This window comes from Mchenga conophoros, linkage group LG16 (assembly GCF_057382185.1).
Source record: "Mchenga conophoros isolate Kocher_MC1m ecotype Shallow Benthic linkage group LG16, M_conophoros_male_GT1.1, whole genome shotgun sequence".
In the NCBI taxonomy this organism is placed as follows: Eukaryota; Metazoa; Chordata; class Actinopteri; order Cichliformes; family Cichlidae; genus Mchenga; species Mchenga conophoros.
Genome location: NC_140541.1, coordinates 35,720,529 through 35,740,442, shown reverse-complemented (window position 1 = coordinate 35,740,442; position 19,914 = coordinate 35,720,529). Strand labels below are relative to the sequence as shown.

General features: G+C 38.0%; 2 protein-coding genes across 5 annotated transcripts; one reads left to right on the top strand and one right to left on the bottom strand.

Moving 5' to 3' along the window:
• Position 1: 1 nt before the first annotated feature.
• On the bottom strand, positions 2-7,588 carry LOC146557230 (protein mono-ADP-ribosyltransferase PARP9-like). Of its 2 annotated transcripts, XM_085248426.1 has the most exons (9): positions 7,206-7,588; positions 6,594-6,628; positions 5,059-5,979; positions 4,655-4,870; positions 3,634-3,849; positions 3,353-3,413; positions 2,691-3,172; positions 985-1,144; positions 2-863 (listed from the first exon to the last, which is right to left on the bottom strand). In XM_085248426.1, the coding sequence occupies exons 3-9, from the start codon at positions 5,962-5,964 to the stop codon at positions 574-576; spliced, it is 2,331 nt and encodes a 776-aa protein (XP_085104552.1). In that variant the 5' UTR covers positions 5,965-5,979; positions 6,594-6,628; positions 7,206-7,588; the 3' UTR covers positions 2-573. The 2 variants fall into 2 exon arrangements, with proteins under 2 accessions (XP_085104552.1, XP_085104553.1); XM_085248427.1 differs by lacking the exon at positions 6,594-6,628.
• On the top strand, positions 7,366-19,627 carry parp14rs1 (poly(ADP-ribose) polymerase family member 14-related sequence 1). Of its 3 annotated transcripts, none has more exons than XM_085248424.1 (17): positions 7,366-7,638; positions 7,743-7,843; positions 8,400-8,430; positions 10,006-10,257; positions 10,657-10,881; positions 10,974-13,201; positions 13,413-13,640; positions 13,745-13,966; positions 14,633-14,705; positions 14,968-15,117; positions 15,472-15,534; positions 15,655-15,831; positions 16,421-16,642; positions 16,751-17,365; positions 17,561-17,694; positions 17,931-18,105; positions 18,566-19,627. In XM_085248424.1, the coding sequence occupies exons 1-17, from the start codon at positions 7,461-7,463 to the stop codon at positions 18,853-18,855; spliced, it is 5,364 nt and encodes a 1,787-aa protein (XP_085104550.1). In that variant the 5' UTR covers positions 7,366-7,460; the 3' UTR covers positions 18,856-19,627. The 3 variants fall into 3 exon arrangements, with proteins under 3 accessions (XP_085104550.1, XP_085104551.1, XP_085104549.1); XM_085248425.1 differs by having other exon boundaries at positions 10,003-10,257; positions 14,633-14,699; XM_085248423.1 differs by having other exon boundaries at positions 10,003-10,257.
• The last annotated feature ends 287 nt before the right edge of the window (positions 19,628-19,914 follow it).

Here is a 19,914-nt window from a genome sequence, read left to right as displayed (position 1 = left end):
CTTGAAGCTTTGCTGTGTTTAATAGTTGTTTTTCCATATTTCAGTAAATGTTGTTACAACAAAAATATAAAAACAAAACATAAAATAAGTCCAGATTCCTCAAACAAACAATAAATTTTATTTTTAATTTTATTCTGACATCAACACAGGAAAACTGTAACTACTCATGTCCATTATGACTCATTCTCCCATTCATCATGGAGTTCCCCACCACCATTATTTTATGGACAAGCAAAGCTAGAATAAAGTCTTTTCATATTTATTGTGGCATTTGCTGTTATAATCATGTCTAAATTTATGAAGTCACAAGATGCCACTAAACAAATGAACCCTTTCAATCTAAAAACTACAATCTTGATTGATAAACATGTGATTGGTTCTACTCCTTGCAGCAGTGCGGTGATAAAATAGATTTCGATAACTTGCTGCTACTATTATTCAGCAATACATTATGAGAAAAATAAGCCCAGTCATTCCTTCATGTTTTGCTACTAATATCCATTATATTGAATCTATGACTGATACAAACAGTTATTTCTTTCTAATAGTAAATATGCTCATTAAAGATACCCTTTAGACCATTTCGGTATACTTTTTCTTACAGGTGATGATGTACCTGGGCAGGGCTTGATAACTGCTAAATATGACAGAGATGTCAGACACTCCACTCACACTGTCATACCTAACTTTCGGATCTGTTCCTTTAGCAGGTGGCAGAATGAGACCTCGCTGACCCTTGGTGGACTCTCCTGTCAGCACATCAGCCTCCACAAAGTACAGATACTGATCATTTTTCCACATCCAAATGTCCATGGCCTTCTTCACTGTCCTAGCAAAGTAGATACCTTGTCCATATTCTGGGTCTAGATCCAGAGAGAGACAATTAAGTGCTGTTTTCACATGCCTTTATGATATCTCGGTAAGCTTGGTATTATGTATCCTAGAGAATTATCATTAATACAGTTAGAAGAAACATTGTCATACCTTCAGGTGGTGCACACTCTGCATGGAAACCAATTTGGCTAACCATCTGACAGAACTGTGCAGGTATGCGCTGAAACATTTTCTGAGACGAGGAGCACCCCAACTGTTTTTTCTTGAGGTCAAACAGCACCTTCAATATTTGGTTCTCCACTTTGTCCACCTAAAAAAGGAAATGTTTCAGAGGTTACTTAAACAAACTGGAACAAACAAAATAAATTAGTATACTGTATTTCTCAGATTATAAGGCACATTAAGTGAAACAAAGCAGTCAGATAAGTCAAACTTTATCCAACTCATTCCCAATAACTCTCAACACTGTTCAGTTGTTAATGTTGAATTCTCTGGCAGCTTCCCATGTTCTACTGCGTGTGTTACGACCCCCTCTGCTAGGCGTCAGGGAAGGAGTAACATACACGAGCCCCCCAACACAAAACTGAGTAAAGCAAAAGGTTTTAATTACAAACTTTAAACAGAAAACCGACAGGGCTGTTCAACAGACCACTGGGCAGACAATTATTACATAAAGAAAGAACAGTCACGAGTAAAAGTTAAAGGGTAACTAAGGCAAGCTGGCAGCACACAAAATAAAAGCTAGGGTTTTAACTAAGGCAAGCCAGCAAAACAGCGTGACTGACAGCCTTGAGTTTGAAATCCGCTTCGTAAGCATGTCTCTTAAAAAGTGCCATTTATGGGTCCTCTTACACACACAATACAGTAATATTATGTTGAAGAACAGTACATTTTACTCCGCAAGGCTCCTGACTATGGTAGCCGTAATACTCCGAAAATCCATTAAGCGGTGCGGGTTCTTGGCTTACCAAAGTTGTACTAAAACATTTTTGACAGATTTCTGAGCGCCGTGTACCACATAAAATTGGTTCAAGGTCAGTAAGCACAACCAGAATTCATACATAAGGCGCACCGGATTATAAGGCGCACTGTCGATTTTTGAGAGTGCGCCTTATAGTGCGGAAAATACGGTAAACCACATCAGCTTGTGGAAATAGAACATCTATTGGACTGGAATAGTTCTTTTTCTACTCTTCTGAGCACTCAAAGTTATACAACTTGTGCATTCACCTATTCACATTCTCCAATGGAGAGCAATTTGGGGTTAGTATCTTGCCCAAGGATATTTGGCATGCCTGAGAAGCCAGGAATCAAACCACCAACCTTCTAATCAGTAGATGACCTGCTCTACCGCCTGAGCCACAGCCACCCCTATTTTGAAACTGTTTCTGGGAAGCCAGTATAGGGATCTGTTCTGCCATTTTCAGTTCCATATTTTCACTCTTGGAATCTACTAGAGTAACTTTAGTTCAAAATAATCCTTATTTATCTTATCCTGGATCTTGGTGCAGCCCTTCAGTTTATCTAATATCTGAAATAACCCTTCCCCCTGTTATTTAAAGTTTAAAGCTTTCTTCTGATTGGCTGCCCCCACAAAAATTGAATGTATGCCTGATATCCACTCACTGACATCATACAGCCAAAAGCAAGAAAAAAAATGAGTGGTTAGCATAGCCTGAATCCTGAGGAATACTATGAGATACACTGACCTCATAGTGTGAAACTATAACTGCGTTTACTGAGCATCAATCATTATAGTATACATATGAATAAAAATATAAAAGTTCCATTTACAAGTCATGTTTAAAATGTAATTAAATTTACTAAATGACAAAGCAGGCTTATTTACACTGTACCTTTAATATTATCAGCCCCTCATGTTTGAAGGCAGAGAATCTGTCTGTGAACTCTGGACTTGAGTCATCAACTGTTCTTGTCTTTCTTTCTTTTTCAAGAGATGCTTCATTAGCTAACAGGCACATTTCTGTCTCCTCCTCTTTGACAAACTCCATCTGGACAGTGCAGAGCATGGCCTCCACCTGTAATGCAGCAACTACAACATCCTCAACTAAATCCCCATTTAGTGTTAGGCAGGCGTGACCATTCGTCAGAAACTCTTCGAACTTAACACCCTTTCTGGTTAGACGAGAGAGCTGCAGGTATTGCTTCTCACTGAGGTGCTGGATGAAGTTGTTGCAAATATCAATGGTGCCAGAAGATGTAAAGAGGTCAGTGAGCCATTTTTTAGCCTCATGTATTGATTCTTCAGATGGGCCACACAGGCTGATCTGTGGAGAAGATGCTCTTTTGAAATGAGCGTCTTCTTTGTTGTCATATTCTGATGGAGAAGACAAAAAGAGGAAAACACTTCAAGATCACTATTACTACACATCCAACTATCCATACATAGGGATAGGTTACCAACTGCCCCAGGGCTAACACAGTGCTAAACAACATGTGCGCATATACATACAGTATCAGATTATTCACTCTCTATTTAGGGCCTGCAGTGCTTCACCTTGTGTAAAGTTGGATTGAGAGGCATTGTGCTGGAGATAATTAATTTTGTCCTTAAAAACCTGGAAAGAGATCATAAAAAGATATTTCTTTGTATGAGACGATTCACAAAACATGAATTCAGCTTGTGCCTAACAAACCCCTGCAAGTAGAGTTTCAGACTACTGTAAATGCACCACCACATTACACCTTGCAGATATATCAATATTTCAAACATGCTTATTTGAAAACATTACAGATAATGATATGTTAAAATCTTGACAGATTAAAAAAAAATACAACCTGAAATGTGTCATTGTCAGCAGGAAATATGACAAAGTAAACTTCCATCTTCTCTGGAAAGTTTTGGGCGAAGTTTGCCACTGCGTCGCACATGAGCTGTGCTGCTTCTTCTTTAGTGAACCCGAGGGCTCCTGTGCCAATTGCAGGAAAGGCAATTGACTTGTGCTTTCTTGAAGCTGCCATCCATAAGCAGCCCAATACCGAGTCGGAAAGGACCTATTAGTAAGTGGACAGAAAAGAGATAGCTGGAAAATCTTTTAATAATAACATGTTTGGTGTATTACATTGTGTTTCTTCTCTTCTTCTGTTAATTTTTACCCTGAAGAATTTTCTGTATTTGGGGATAAACATGACCTATGATAATAATTTTAATAGAAGTGTTGGATCAAGAAAACCAGTAAAAAAAATATTTAAAAATATTAGTGTTGGTCATTTATTTTTTAAAGGCAATGACCCAGTGTTACTTAAATGTGAAAGGCAAAATATTTTAACCTTGAGGACTAGCATTGACTGTGAAGGACAAATTTGAGTCAAATCTTAGTGAATCCAGTATCCAGAGGGCTACAAGGAAAAAGCCACTGCTCCACTAAAAGGACACTGCAGCCTGCACCTTAACAAAAATCATGTGAATGAGCACTAAGTCTGTTGGAAGAATGTTTCCAGTTTATATAGCCTAGAGTTTGTTTTGGGAAAAAATGTATTTCAACATAAGAACCTTAACCTATTTATTTCACATTATGGTGGTAGTGTGGTGGTCTGGACTTGCTAAATTTATTTACAAATCAAATTGTCAAGGAAGGTATCAGAAAGTAACTTGTGGAGAAAATCACTGTCCCTCAGCACACAAAAGGTCTCCAATATAGAATGATCAAAGTAGAATAAAGACAATGTCTTGATTTGGAAAACCCTAAAGTGACTATTTCATTTGAGAAAACCAACCAACATGTTAGAATCAAATGTATTCTGTATGAAGGCAAAAATGGGTAAACATTTCCCCCATAACACTTCTACTTATATATACCTGGCTTGATCCTCTTTTCCCCTTTTCCTTGCAAAAAGTGTGAAACACCTCTTTACAAGCCAGCTTGTAGGGTTTTGTGATGAAGATATGATTTGTTGGAAAGGCCTTTTTGATTTCGTCTTGAATTCCAAATCCGGCTTTCTTCAGCAAAGCAGAAGAGATTTTACCCACACTTAAATCTCGTTCTGGTGATGTTGTATTTACAATGACATCAGTCTAAAAGGAGACAAAATAATCAAATTTTAAAGAATTTATTTAAACAAGAATACATAATATGTTATTACTACATGATGTCTCACTGGAGCTCCATACACATCAAAATCAAAAATTTAATTAAGAACACAATAAACAGCTAAAAGTAAAAGTTCATAATATATTAAGGAAGTAACAAAACAGATTATTACCCTCTGATCCTCAATGTTATCCTTCTTCAATGTCAGATTGACATTTCCAATCAGGATGGTAACACTCGACGTTTTGGCAGCACTTCTGCTGTTGCTTCCTGTTGCCTGGCTGTTTGACATGTGCTGGTTATATTGGTTGTATTGCTTCGGAGCTAGGAACTGACAGCAGGCTCTCTCCATTTCTCTGACTGTTGGCTCATCGTGGTTCACAAAAATGATCTCCTCAAGAGAGCTTCCTCGAGAAAGGTATTCGCAGTATCTTTTAACAGTTAATACAATGGTGTTTGCACATTTTGGCAAGGGGTAGTTAAACAACCCAGAGCTTATAGCAGGAATGGCAACAGTGTGCAGATGATGTTCCTGAAGCCTGTGAAGAATGTTCATGATAGCTCTCTCCAACAGAGGTTCAGCACGTGAAACTTCAAAACCACCAGGGTTATATGGCAGTTGTGGACCTACAGCATGAATAATCTTCTTGCATGGCAGCGACCCAGCATTAGTGACAATTGTTTCTCCTGTTGGTAAGGAACCATATTTTTTAGTGTAATTGTCACTCTCCATTTGGATTTGAGGACCACCAGCTTCACATAGGGCTTGAGCAAGGCCAGCACCATGCTGAAGAAAAGAGTTGGCAGCATTGACAACAGCATCCACTTTGAAATTGGTGAGATCAGCCTTCCACACAGACACTGTAACACCTGAAGGCAGCTTGACAGAAAACCTCTTCTCTGGTGCAACGGTCTGTTTTTTCTGCTGTCCAAAACTTATATCACTGTCAAAATCCACACCTTCGAAGGTGGCCACACATTGATATTTGATATCAATGATATCACTCAGAGCAGGTCCACATTGTTTCACAATGTTGAGGTTAAATCCATGAAGAGGAATATGTGATTTAAGAGCCATGGTTCCTGAAGAGATCTACAGAAAAAAATAACTAAATGATCAATGGAGTCATTAATAATGACTAACTAGTACATTTTAATTAGCTAAACATTTCTCATCTATGGACCTCTGAAAGGTTATGTAAATATTCTAGTAAATATCAAGAAATTCATGATTATTATTATTATACTCATCATTAACTCTAATTTGGTAATTTTTCATGTTATATTAGGTTTAAAAAATGTTTTTATTTGAAAAAACAGTGATATTTACAAGTGAGACCCACTGTTTAGTGGCAGTGTTTATTTAAAGAATATCATCTAATATCAAGACATAATAGTTTTTAGTTCCTAAATATCAGTACTGGCATCACCATCAGTCCCAAAATTATCAGTCAGTCTCATATCAAACCAAAAGGAACATTAACGGGACTGTCATCAAATCAAACAGTAACTGCAGAGAAATTATCAATTAAATCAGAACATTATAGAATTAAAGCGTAGGCCACAAGTTGAGTATGGTTGAAACATAAACATGTTAATCATGATACCAGTGTCATTTCATGAAATTAAAACATGCAGGTGTGGGGTCTTAAATATCCTATTTCAACACAGGTAAACAATACATCTACATGGTTGCAGGTGACCTACCTAGTAAAATACGGTAAATTGCTGTTATATCGTCACTGCAGCAGAGGGAGACAGAGACAAACAACAGACACTATTAGGCCAATCAGAAATAATTTACCTGCTCCAGAAACAAAAACGTGAAGAGAATTTTCAGTGTGCTTGAATACCGTTTGACTCTCCGTACAAACGAACTTTACTATTACATTTGTAAAATTGCATAGAGAAAGCAAAACTGAGTCAGTAAGGCATCAGGTTTTTGTTTATTTATTTATTTTTTGCAGTTCACTCACTACTTGTGCAGTGCATCGCATCCGGTCTACAACCCCCACAGAGTATAAACATCCTACTACATAGCTACATAGCTTCCTACTCTAACCTTATTCAGAACTTACTATTACCAAGTAGGCCAGTATAATTGAAGAAACTGTCAAACATTTGACGTTTTTGCGTCATTTTTATACAGTGAAAAACATCACGAGCAACATAACACCAACCAGTCCACAAAAGTTGCTGTGTGCTGGTGACTGGCGAAACCTAATCCATGAACGACACACACATTTGTGTAGCTTTGATAAAACGTAGTTTTAGTTTAAACGAATTAAGAGGTTTATTGCGCAGAAGCCAGATACTCACCGTCGCACAATTTCAGCTGGAAAGTACCGAAGTGAAGGAGAAAGTGAAAGAATGAAAAGAGGGCGCGGACGTCTCCAAACTGCCTCCGTGGACTGCAGCCAAGTGTAAAAAGGTGTTTTTCAGGCCTTTCTCTGTAGCTGCACCCCGGTCTGAGCCAACCCTTCAAGGCCAAACGCCACAACACGCCAATAAAAACTGCGTTTCGTTTCACAGGAAACAAAAGTGAAACTAGTTCAGAGCAGCCGGCCTGTGAAGATGGCCGGCGTACACTCCTATCCTCTGCTCGTTGAGCTCGAAGAAACCAAAATACCCAGATTAAAAATCAAGTTAGTGAAATACTTTCAAAGTAAGAAATCTAACGGTGGTGGCGAGTGTGAGGTGGAGTATGAAAATGGCAGCAGTACGGCGATGGTGCGCTTCCGGAGAGAGGAGGGTAAGTTTGTCACAATAAAGTCATGTTTGCTTTATTTAAGCAGCTACAATATTACTTATTATCAACGGAGTTATGTGGTGACATGTGTTTGTGCTGTGTCACAGATCAGAGAAACGTTCTGGCCAAAGAGTCGCATCAGATCAGTTTGGAAAAAGGCGTTTTGAAGCTGACGGTCCGCTTACCCACGGAAGAGAAATCATCACGGGTGCGAAAAGTTTGTCATGAATCATTTATCAACAACTGTTCTCTTCTGTGTACCTCAAATCTGTTCTTATATTGACGATGCTATTTATGAGATAAGGTTTCACTGTTGATAGTGCGCCGTGAAACCTGCGCGCCTCTAATTTCTGTCAGACCCTCCTGTTCTCAAAAGGAACTGCGAGAATATTCAATTATTCCTCAGCTTTGTGTGACCCTTGAGCCCCTCTACAGACTCCAAATTATCATTCAGTTCCATTGAAATCTGACCATGTTGATCTTTTACTGGAAGTCATGTGACTTTATAAAGCCAAAGCTGTGCTGCACACTGCTTCTCTTCCTGCCGTGCGGATATTGTAAAAGTCAAACTCACTGCTCGGAAAGCATTACTGGGTGCGGTTTTCCTGACAAAGCTGACAATGAATTTGTTTGCATGAATTATTTTTTGGACACACACACACACACACACACACACACACACACACACACACACACACACACTCGCTCGCTATAATTCTAAACAAATGTGACTAACGTGTATTTTTTGTATTTTCTTTATACAGGAAACTCCATCTGATAAAGATAAGAAGAAATGTAAGTACTGAGTGAGCAGAACTGTGTTTATAACCACTAGTCTAAAAGATCAGGAAGTCCTTTCACTTGTCCACCCCTATAGTTTATCTACTTTTAGTATACACCACTGTCCACTTTATTAGGTACACCTTGTTAGTATCCTATTGGACCCAAATTCTGACCCTAACATACAAATATCATCAGATTAATCAGACATTATTGTCCAGTTTTGGTGAGTCTGTATGAACTGTGGCCTCAGTTTTCTGTTCTTAGCTGACAGGAATGGAGAACAGTGTTGGTCTTCTGCTGTTGCAGCCCAGCTGCTTCAGTCTGTGACATGTTGTGTTTTTCAGCATCCCTCAGTTGTAACAAGTCGTCTAACCATTATCCTCTGATGGCTGAGATCACCGAGCCATTGCTGCCCCACAGAACTGCTGCTCACTGCATATTTTCTCTTTTTTGACCATTCTCTATAAACCCTAGAGGTGGCTGTGTGGGAAAGCCCCAGAGCTTCTGAAATATTCTGATCCGCCCACCTAAACACCAACAACCACAATATATACTAGAAAATCTCTAGATTACACTCAGCAGGCTAACTGTGCCAATGTTAGCTATTACTGCAATACTTTGTACATCTTTGCTTTGAGCCATTGCATGCTTTACTGATGGCTAAAGTTAACGCCATTTGAAATCATTTAGTATCGTAGGTAAAGTAATTTCACAAGCTAGCATTTCTACTTTGTTATGATTTTACTACTGATGACTTTCACAAACAACATTCTGTTTTCCAGCTAGTTGTTAACTTAACACTTCACAAATCTAGCAGTGCTACTTTGTGACACTGGAAAAGCTGAGTTAACACAACAGCCCTGGGCGTCTGATTAATCAAGTGATCTCATCCACTTGAGGCAGGTTGTCTCAGGTAGTTTTCTCAGACATTCACTTTTTTTTCAGATGAGTAGCAACTCCCCACCACCAAACACAATTTGGAACTAATCAGTGTTTGTACTGTATTACACGTCCAGCATTTCCTATTTGGCTTGCCTTTCATTTATACTGTTTTAGTTGAGTTATTATTTGAAGTTAAATATTTGTATTTAACTGATGAATTCAATACGTGTGAGACCATGGAAAGTACCTCAGGTTCTGTGACCCTTTCTGAACTGTATTTGCTAGATAGCTTGTGATTTGTCTGTCTAGCTAGCATTAGTAAGAAGAAAACAAAACAAAGAAAAAATGAATCTGTGAATCAAAAATTAGACAAGCTGACAAGCTTTATGTGATAAAACTGCCTCTTTCTCAATAAAATATCCAAAGCTTCATGCTGTTTTAACATAGTGTGCTTTACACTTCAAGACTGGTAGGATACACTAGATGTCTCCTAGACATTACGTCAATAAGACCATACAAAGTCGGATTATTTTTTTAAGTCGATATTAATGATTATTCTTATTTTAATTAATTTATTGATTAGTGTGAAGCAATAGCTGTGAGTGAAACACCAAAATAAGTAATTAAAATATAAGTGTTTTAAGTCTTGCACTATCTAAAAAGTATATGTTTGTTACACTTGGCCACATTTGTCTTTAACAGCAGATGTTGCTGCAGACAAACAGGCGAGTGCTGATAAAAGCAACCCGACAGTTCAAACAGAAACAGAAGGCGGAGACGATGATACAGCAGATGAAGAGCCATGTTCCACCTCGGCCGTTTTAGGGAATATTCTTGATAATACCAACCAGGAGTTCTTGGAGATGCTGGTGGAAAACATCACTAAGTCTCATGACTTCACTTTGGAATTCTTTCCTGACATCTCCTCTGCTGTGGTGACTTTCCAGAGTGGAGAAGGTACCCATTTCAGAATGAAAAGTTCTTATTTATGATATGATAATATAAAGTTTAACCGGCCGTTTGATGCTGAAATCTGTATTGCATAACCAGGTCCAACACTCATTAACATAAAACAACATAAAAATATGCCACAAATGTAATAAAGGAATTTTCCAGGACAATGTGGCCATTTTATTTTCCTGAGTTAGAATGACAAAGTTTTCTAGCGCACTAATGCACAGGATAGCAAAGCAACACAGACTACTGGTAGTGTAATGTACCTTGCTAATTATAAATGTGCTGATACTTCATTCTGAAAAATGGGTGTACTCATTATTAAATCAACAAAGAAGATTTATCCTGCAGAATTGTTTTATTAAAAATGCCTTAAACCGTTTTTTAATCTCTATTTCACAGAAAATGCTAATTTTGTGGCAAAATGCCCCCAAAACAAAATGTTCACCAAGAAGGGATTTTCTGTTCAACCTCTCGAAGTCACAAAGCAAGTTCTAGTTGACGACATTCTACACTTCAGTGAAGAAGTTCTTCAGCTTTATTTTGAAAATGAAGGTGGGGATGTGGAAGAGGTCTTCCTTAATGAAGCGGAACAGTCTGCTGTCATCACATTTAAAGATCATCGAGGTAATTTATTTACACTACACTGTATGTTCCTGCAAACCTACAGTAATAACGTGTGAATAATAATATACAGTATGTTACATTCTTTTTTCCAGCTGTTCAAAAAATCTTCAAGAAGAAGCATTCCATAAAAAAGGAAGAAATCAGAGTTTATCCTTTTTATAAAAGTCTGGGAGTGGCCCTCTACGGCAAAGACAAACCTGCACTAAAACTTCCCGCTGCCATCTCAGAGCCCATTGACAGTGCTGTCCTCAGATACCTAGCTCAAAATAAATCAGCAGCAGAGACCATTTGCAGTGAAATGGACAAACACTTCTGCATCGTAAACCTCGGCCAAACTACTGTGACCTTGAGTCCTGTGTCTTCTTTACTAAAGCAAAAGGATGCCAAAGCCAGCCTCAAAGAGTGGACTGATACTGTGAAGTCAGCGTTTGCACAATCTGTGTCAAAGTTCAAATCTGTGAAGTTCTGTCCAGATTCAGATGCATGGAAAGAGTCTGAGAAAAAGATCAGAGAGATGTTACTGAATGAAAATGTGATTGTAGTACCTGATAAAGACAGAGGTGCTTTATCAGTGGCTGGTCCTGTTAGTGATGTCAACAGACTGGAGAAATCTCTTTCTGAAATTATTAACAAGATTGCAAAAACGATCCACAGGGACAAATCAAGTAAAACCGAAGAGATCAAAGTGTCACCATCAGTTTTTCATCTCCTGTGTCAGGATGGCCTCATGGACAAACTTCTACTTGTGTATCCAGAACTCAAATTGGCACCAGAGAGTCCTAATCTGAAAATAACTGGCTTAGGGGAAGAGATTAATGCAGCAAGCAAAGTTATATTTGATGCAGTACTTGCATTAAAACGACAGAATCTGGAAGTAGATAAATATGTGCTTGAACTGTTGAAGGATGAGCAACAAGAGGAGCTTACAGGTGCTCTCCTCACATCTCATCAAATAAACGCAGCATTTGAAATCAGTGGAAACAGGGTGCAGCTCCTTGCTGTTTCTGACACAGATCTGTCTCATGCTCAGGACCATCTAGGACAGATGTTAACAACTCAGTACATTAATGTTGAAGACAGTAATGTCCTGAAGAAGCCAGAGTGGCAGCAGCTGGTCAGTCTCTTAGAGCAGGCTAACAGTAAGCCATGCAGAACTCGAATCAACACAACTGCTCAACAAGTCGTGGTGTCAGGCTACAAGGATAGTGCCATAAAGGTTCAGCATCAGCTTGGTGACTTCTTAACACAGAACGCTCACATAGAAGAAACTGTTGTGGTCAAAGCTAATGCTGTCGTTAAATACTTGGAAGAGTTCAACACATCTTGGATGGAGAAAGTGAAAGACAAGGTGAGAGTGTCTTACAGAAATGAGGCCATCTGTCTGAGTGGATCCAGAGTGAATGTGACACATTGCAAGACTGTGGTTGAAGGTGTCGTCTCTGCTGTAGTCTTTGACAGTCTGAATGTTTACAAGTCTGGAGTGAAGAAGCTCTTCCAGGAAAATGAAGCTTATTTTTCCACAATCAAAACTAAAACTGGTTGCCTGGTTCAACTAGTTAATAAGCCAGGTGGTGGACAAGACAACGTTAAACAAGTACCAACACCTTTATACCAACTTAAGATGCCTGGAGGAGTAGAAATTGCTGTTTACAAGGCAGATATGTGCAGTTACCCAATGCAGGCAGTTGTGAGTCCATTTAATCAAGACTTGAAACACAGTACTGGTCTTGCAGCAGCACTTTTGAAGGCTGCCGGCCCTCAGTTACAAGATGAATTTTACAAAATGAAAAAAACAAAGGGTCAACTCAAGCCAGGAGACTGTGTCATAACTGATGCAGGAGGAACACTTTGTTGCCAAAAGGTCATCCATGCTGTGGCACCCAAGTATGAAAAACCACAGCAAGCTTCAGCTCAGTTGAACAAAGTTGTTAAAGGAAGCTTAGAAGCCGCTGAAAACCACGGATGCGTCTCAGTAGCTCTTCCATCTATTGGCAGAGGAATGCGCTGCTTTCCCCTCAAGCAGTGTGAACTCACCATTGTTAAAGCAGTGAAGGAGTACTGTTATGAGAACTATGATGACATTACCTTGCAGAAGATCCATTTCGTGAACAATGACGACATTGCTGTTCAGGATATGGTGGCTGCTGTCAGGCAGGAGTTTGGAAACCTCAGTGACTCTCATTTTCAACAAACTCCTCATCTCACTGCTCCCACACAATCAGTATCACAGTCTACTGGATCTGACCTGTGTCTGAATCGTGTGCAGACCAAAGAAGGCGTGGACATCGTTCTTACAAAGGGAAACCTAGAAGCTTCCACGGTAATTCAGATTTTGGCTGTTTATATCTAATTAAAGTGAATAATAAATAAATTAAGAGGCAAATTGTCCAGTACAGGAACCAACGACTGCATGCATTAACTATTAACATGTTGCTATAAAGTGTCTTTATGTTGAATAAATTTCAGGGGTTAATCTGGAGGGGGGGTAGTACATGATAAATATGTACTAACAGTCTGCTAACCATTTTTAGACGGAGGTGATTGTGAACACTGTGTCTTCAGACCTTGACCTCAACAGAGGTGCAGTCTCACAAGCCATCTTGCGCGCAGCCGGACCCAAACTTCAGCAGTTAGTAGATGCGCAGGGTGCTACTGGAAATGTTGGTGAGATCATTATTACTGATGGCTGCCAACTAAAAAGCAAAAAAGTCTTTCATGCAGTCGCACCTCACTATAAGGATCAAGCCACATCTGAAAAGGTGAAGTACCTGACATTATAAGGTAAACGTTTAAGCTTCGAGGTTAAAAAGCCTGTTTGATCCAACTTTCATGATGAATGTCTTTATATATAACTGTCTTACAGACTTTGAGAGGAATCTTTAAGGACTGCTTGAACATGGCAGAGGATAATAATCTAACCTCCATATCCTTATCAGCCATTGGTGCTGGAAACCTGGGTTTCCCAAAAGATCTTGTAGCCTCTTTGTTGTTGGATAAAATCTTAGAGTTTAGCAAAAAGAAACACCCCAAGCATCTGAAGAAGGTCGTGATTGTACTTTACCCCAGTGATACACAAACTATCCAGGTAAGAAAAAATAACAAGCTTTGAAGCAACACATTCTCAGTGCTAACCAGAAATCTTTTAGGTCAATTAACCATCAGCATTTTTAACCAGTAAAATCTATTTTTCTTTTGTTTCCATTGTAATCTTCTTTTGCTGGGGGTAGAAGTGACCATATGGGGACAATATTATCATCTAATGCCAGAAAACCTGGCATACTGCATCCATATACTCTGATATTTTATCTCAGAGATTTTTATACTTTTTGATCACTGTGTAGTCATTAGACAATTTTAGCTACCCTATTGTTTTTTTTTATTGTTGTAATTTTAATGTTTATCGTACATGTTAAATCTCAATGGGACTACTTGTATAATTGAAGGTTGAATTAAAAAAAATAATTGGCAACAAGTAACAAAAAATTAATTAATTAATAAAATACTAGTATTTAACTCATCAAAACGTCTTGGAAGGCTGTTAGTAATATTAACCATGTTGACTCAAGTTAGCAGAGATAAAGTACAGCACACAAATGAACACACATATTTCTTCTATGGGCATGGGGCTTACTTTTGGAGACAGCCTCCAGTAGTAATTAAACTTGTTCTGTTGTGTTATTTAGTTTCAGGTTTGGTGTCAAATTGGTGAGATTCAGTTGAAGTAATCGCTCTTCTTTTTTTCTGTCTGCAGGCTTTCAGTGATGAATTTCAGAAGAAGTTTCCCAGCGCCTCAAGTGGTTCAACAAGTTCTACACAAAGTAAAGGCAGGCAACACTGTTTGATATGCAGTTGCTATATAATGCTACCAAATAAAACAATACAAACTAAACAAAAAATAGATGTATTTTTGCCTGTTTTCAAAGAAATGTAACAAAACAGTTAGTACAAACATTTGTACTAACTGTAATAATAAACTGTATTATTTGTCCATATCCTAATGGACAATTAAATTAGTAGTCAAAATTAATGAAGTTCTGTTTTGTAATAATTTATTGCTGATAATTCTTTATTTTCGTCCATTTCCAGGAGGCCCCTTCTCTAAAATCACCTCAACCTCAGACATGCATGAGACCAAAATGGGCAATGTGACTATACAGGTAGTAACAGGAGACATAACCAAGGAGACCGCTGATGTCATTGTCAACTCCTCCAATGAAAACTTTACTCTTAAGTCAGGTAAAAAAACTTTACTCTTAAGTCATCATAGTAAGAACTACAGTGCTTGAGCTGTGCCAAACCGTTAACAGCGGTTGTTATTATTTTTTTCCTGCTCTAAATATTTATTTTGACATATAAATATTAAAGATATTATAATAATATTTAATTTAATATTATATATTAGACATAATATATATTTATATATTAATATTTAGGTACAATATAGAGGATAATATGTAAATATAGTCCACATCTTTAAAGTATTTTTAGATAATAATACACAAATAAGAAAGAAGGTCACAAAGTAATTGTATCTTTCAGATTATATGTACAGTATGTATTCAATGGTGATGTAACCTTTGCCTTCTCCAGGAGTGTCTAAAGCTATTCTAGAAGCAGCTGGTCCGGCTGTTGAAGTGGAATGTCGCAACCTTGGTAAGAAATCACACCAACTTTTTATAACGCTGTAACTCAGAGTTGGCACCAGATAGTATGGCCTTGTACACACTGAAATTTTTAATAAGGCTCATTAACATACGTTACCTTCACCTTTAGGTGCTGAGCCCAACCCAGGCATGGTATTGACGAGCCCCGGTAACCTGAAGTGTAAAAAGATCCTCCACCTGGCTGGACAGACAGACCCAGTAAAAATCAACAAGACTGTGAAAGATGCACTCCAGTTATGTGTGAAAAGCTCTTTCACCTCTGTATCGTTTCCTGCCATCGGCACAGGTGAGGTTTAGAAAGCATTTTGTCACTGACAGGTCACATATGTAAATGTCAGTTTTAGGCCATGATATTTTTTGTAGGTTAAGCTAAAATATGTTGACAGGCTTGTGCTGTACTGGAATGATGTAATTCAGGAAGTTGTGATGAATGCTATGATTATAAAAGCCTCCTAACTTCCTACTGAAGCTTTCTAACTGATAAACACAGGCTGATGAATAATCCTCTGTTTTCAGCCAACTAAAGGCATTTTGTTATCTTGGGGTGAACTGTTTCCTCAAATGTATGACATGTTATGCTCTTTCTCTATTGACATATTTGCATTAGAAGGAGGCGTTGTGTATTTAAATACAATTTAAAATACTTTTATTAGATTCTTTGGATTTAATTTGCAGTCAGTTTGCATTTAGAAAGATGTGCATTGAGAGATACATCAAATTTCCTTATCACAGAACAAATTTAACATCAAGTTCAAAGAAGGTTTATGGAGAAATTTTAGAGCCAGGAACAGTGATAATAGTGTTTTAATGGTGTCATCTGTCGATGTGGCTCGCCCCAGCAGTCTTCAATGTGTGTTGTCCCTTTTTTTTTTTAGGTCAAGGCAATGCACAGGCAAGACTGGTGGCTGATGCCATGTTGGATGCAGTGACTGATGTGTTGAGCCAAAACACTGCCAGCCCCCTGACTACAGTTCGCATAGTTATTTTCCAGAAACCTATGCTTAAAGACTTCCACAGCAGTATGCAACAGAGGGAAGCTGCTGATCCCGATTCTAAGGATAAAGGAGGGTGGACCTGGGGATGGAGCAAATTCAAATGTAAATACACAGAACAAAGAGCTTTTGGTTTCACATTCTCAAATCACATATCTCTAATCAGTTTCAAATGTTAAGTTCTTATGTTGTTTTTGAAATTTGTTATTTCAGCAATCTTTACTGGTGGAAGTGCTGACAAACCAAAGAATGACAAAGATTTTGTCATTGACAGTCTGAAAGTGGAGGCTACTTGTTTCCACATTTGCGGTGACACACAAGCCAAAGTTGACTCTGCAAAGAAATGGATAAATGACAAGATATCCCAAGAATATCACAGCATGGAAATTGGAGACAATGCCATCCTTTGTTTCTCTGATGCAGATCGACAGAAAATTGTTGACATGCAGAAGACCATGGACATCAGCATAAGGACTGAAAGCAACAAGCCAAAAGCCACAATCACTATTGAAGGACTCAGCAGGGATGTGCTCAAAGCTAACACTGAAATCATTAAAATGATGAGCAGGGTGAGAGACGAGGAGGAACTAAACAGGAAAGTGGAGCTGGCCAGCGCTGCGGCAGACTGGCAGTATCAGCAGTCTGGGTTCCAGTTTCAGAGTTTTGATGAAATGACCAACTTCCACCTCGAGGAAGCACTGCAACAAAATTTACAAACTGTAAAAGTTACAGTCAAGGGTCAAGATTACACTGTCACCATGCCAAAAGGACCTGCAACTGACAGCCAGGGAAATATCCTGGAGATAAAGAGAATTGACAAGCTAAAAGGTATTTTAATGATAGAAAGAGATTCAACCCTGTCAAAGTAGTAATAAGAGATCAGCAGTGTGTTAGCATTTGAAATCTTGCATGATTTCGCCTACTGGTAGGTCTCTCAGAGTTTTCACTACTGAAAGCTGAAATATCTCCCCAAAAGCTATACAATTTTATTTTGTTTTGTTTTTTTAATTAATTTGTTACTAGGTGATGTTCCTGAAAACTGGGAACAAATGAAACCTAACGCCACCAATCAGGCTTTCCCATTACAAGCTGGGACACAGGAGTATGATGAAATCCAGAAGCTGTTCCAGGCCTCGTGCAAACAAACCATTATCAAGGTAGCATCAATCACATTGTCTATTGTTTTATCACATTAGCATTAGCCAAGTCAGATTACGAGATTAAAGTGTTTTTTCAGGATTAAGTAAATTTACAATGCAGCAGGTGACACAATTTATATCTCAATAAACGACATTAAAATGTTCATTGAAAATGTAAAAGTTGCCAGTAAAGTGTTAGTAGATTTGACACATTGTGACGATGTTATGTAAATTGTTTCTTTTCTTGCTCTTAGATTGAGAGGATCCAGAACCCTACATTGTGGAGCGGTCTACAGGTTAAGAAGCGTGACATGGAGGTGAGAAATGGTCACCAGAACAACGAGAGACGTCTTTTCCATGGCACCTCCGAGGACACTGTGGCTACCATTAATGACCGTGGCTTCAACAGGAGCTTCGCTGGAAAGAATGGTGAGACGTTTGTGGGCATTTATTTTGATTTTGTTAGAGAGCTCATAATAGAGACAAGGTGGGAAATGGTGGAGATACTGCCCATAAAGATATATTTAGATTAAGGAGATAGCAGTAAGCTAAAAAAAAACCCAAAAACAACTACTAAAAGAATTTATCTCCAGGAGGTCCCAGAAGACTAATTAATAATAAATAACTGTTTTTTTGGTCTCTACTGGAAACATGAATTTAATGTTACATGCCTGTTTGGTCATAATGCTCTTAAGAGTTGCAGGTTATAAACACTTTCAAAAGAAACTTTGATTTACAGAAGTTTCTCTGATGCTTCATACCAATGCCATATGTTCAAATTTTAGTCTTTGAGAATATCTACTACTGCTACTGGTAGAACAATAATAATAATAAAATAATAATAATAACAGAAAACATGTTTTTCATTGGCTTTCTCTTCTATTTTCAGCTGCATGCTACGGCAATGGAACTTACTTTGCTGTCAATGCAAGTTACTCTGCCAGCAATACCTACTCCAAGCCTAATCAGAACGGGGAGAAGTTCATGTACGTCTGCCGAGTTCTGACTGGGGACTTTGCTCTTGGACAACAAGGCATGATTGTACCACCAGCAAAAGGCACCAGCACCATTTCCACTGACCTGTACGACAGTGTTGTGGACAACATGGCCAATCCCAGCATGTTTGTTGTCTTCCATGATATCCAAGCTTATCCTGAATATTTAATTAAATTCAAGTGATGCAGCTAGTGAACAAGATTGCAAATCTTAACTAGAGATCACCTTACGTCATTACATATAAGGTGATTACGTTACTCCATATTTTTATTCTTGGACTCTCCTCGAGTCACAGTTCAAAATGATTACATTAGATGAAAGATTTTAATTTCCAGTACATTAAAAAACATGTAAGAACATCAGCATCAGCTTGATTTAACCAACTATTATACAAGCATTAATCAGTGAATGGAAAAAAATATGAAAGCATTACAAAACAAAATTTGTAATGCACTTTGTAACAAAGGTTTACATGTTAATGCAGGTAAAGCTCAGATTAAGAATCACTTTGAAAGGAAAAGTTTAAAAGAAATTAGTTGCTGCTCACATAAACAAACCTGCAGAAATGATCAAGCACAACAATTGTTCTGAATGTTTAAAGTATAACAAATTTAAAGTGGCTTATGTCTGCTTGATGTTGTCTCTATTTTTTTCCTCTTGAAGGTAAGCTATGATTTTGAATTTTTAGTTTTTTCAGTTTTCCAAATAGCATCTGTTCCAGATGTCTTTCTACATTTGATCTTTTCAATGTGTATGTTTTTTGTTTTGAACCTGAAAAACAGAAGTGTGACTACTAACAGAGATGCTGATTAAAGTTTTGTTTCCTCCAATCAGAAGTAATAAATATTCAATCTCTCTCTTTTATCCAATTCCAAAGGTTTGTGTAAATTGATTACATAGTGTGATCTATTGATCAATGTGATTTTTTTGAGCAGTAAAATTGAATTTGAAGACATTTTCTGTAAGCAGTACGGAATCTTATTAATTCTTCCACAGTACACAGGAATGTAATGTCATTATCAAGCATGAATTTTTACTCCCAAAGACTAGCCGCTTCAGAAAACATTTTACTTTTAACAAAACAGCAGTAGCACAAGACGTATATATGTGTGTGTGTCTCCAGAGCTCAAAATATCACCGGAGAGTCCTAATCTGAAAATAACTGGTTTAGGGGAAGAGATTAATGCAGCAATCAATGTTATATTAGATGCAGTACTTACAGTAAAATGACAGAATCTGGAA

What these genes read in the sequence shown, in the direction of transcription:
- LOC146557230 (XM_085248426.1), bottom strand. Translation starts at nt 5,964, where the DNA reads ATGGCTCTTAAATCACATATTCCTCTTCATGGATTTAACCTCAACATT. An exon ending in ATAACATTGAGGATCAGAGG is followed by an intron (nt 4,871 to 5,058) that starts GTAATAATCTGT and finishes GTCTCCTTTTAG; the next exon opens with ACTGATGTCATTGTAAATAC. An exon ending in AGAGTGTGCACCACCTGAAG is followed by an intron (nt 864 to 984) that starts GTATGACAATGT and finishes CTCTGGATCTAG; the next exon opens with ACCCAGAATATGGACAAGGT.
- parp14rs1 (XM_085248423.1), top strand. Translation starts at nt 7,461, where the DNA reads ATGGCCGGCGTACACTCCTATCCTCTGCTCGTTGAGCTCGAAGAAACC. An exon ending in CGGAAGAGAAATCATCACGG is followed by an intron (nt 7,844 to 8,399) that starts GTGCGAAAAGTT and finishes TTCTTTATACAG; the next exon opens with GAAACTCCATCTGATAAAGA. An exon ending in AAACTTTACTCTTAAGTCAG is followed by an intron (nt 15,118 to 15,471) that starts GTAAAAAAACTT and finishes TGCCTTCTCCAG; the next exon opens with GAGTGTCTAAAGCTATTCTA.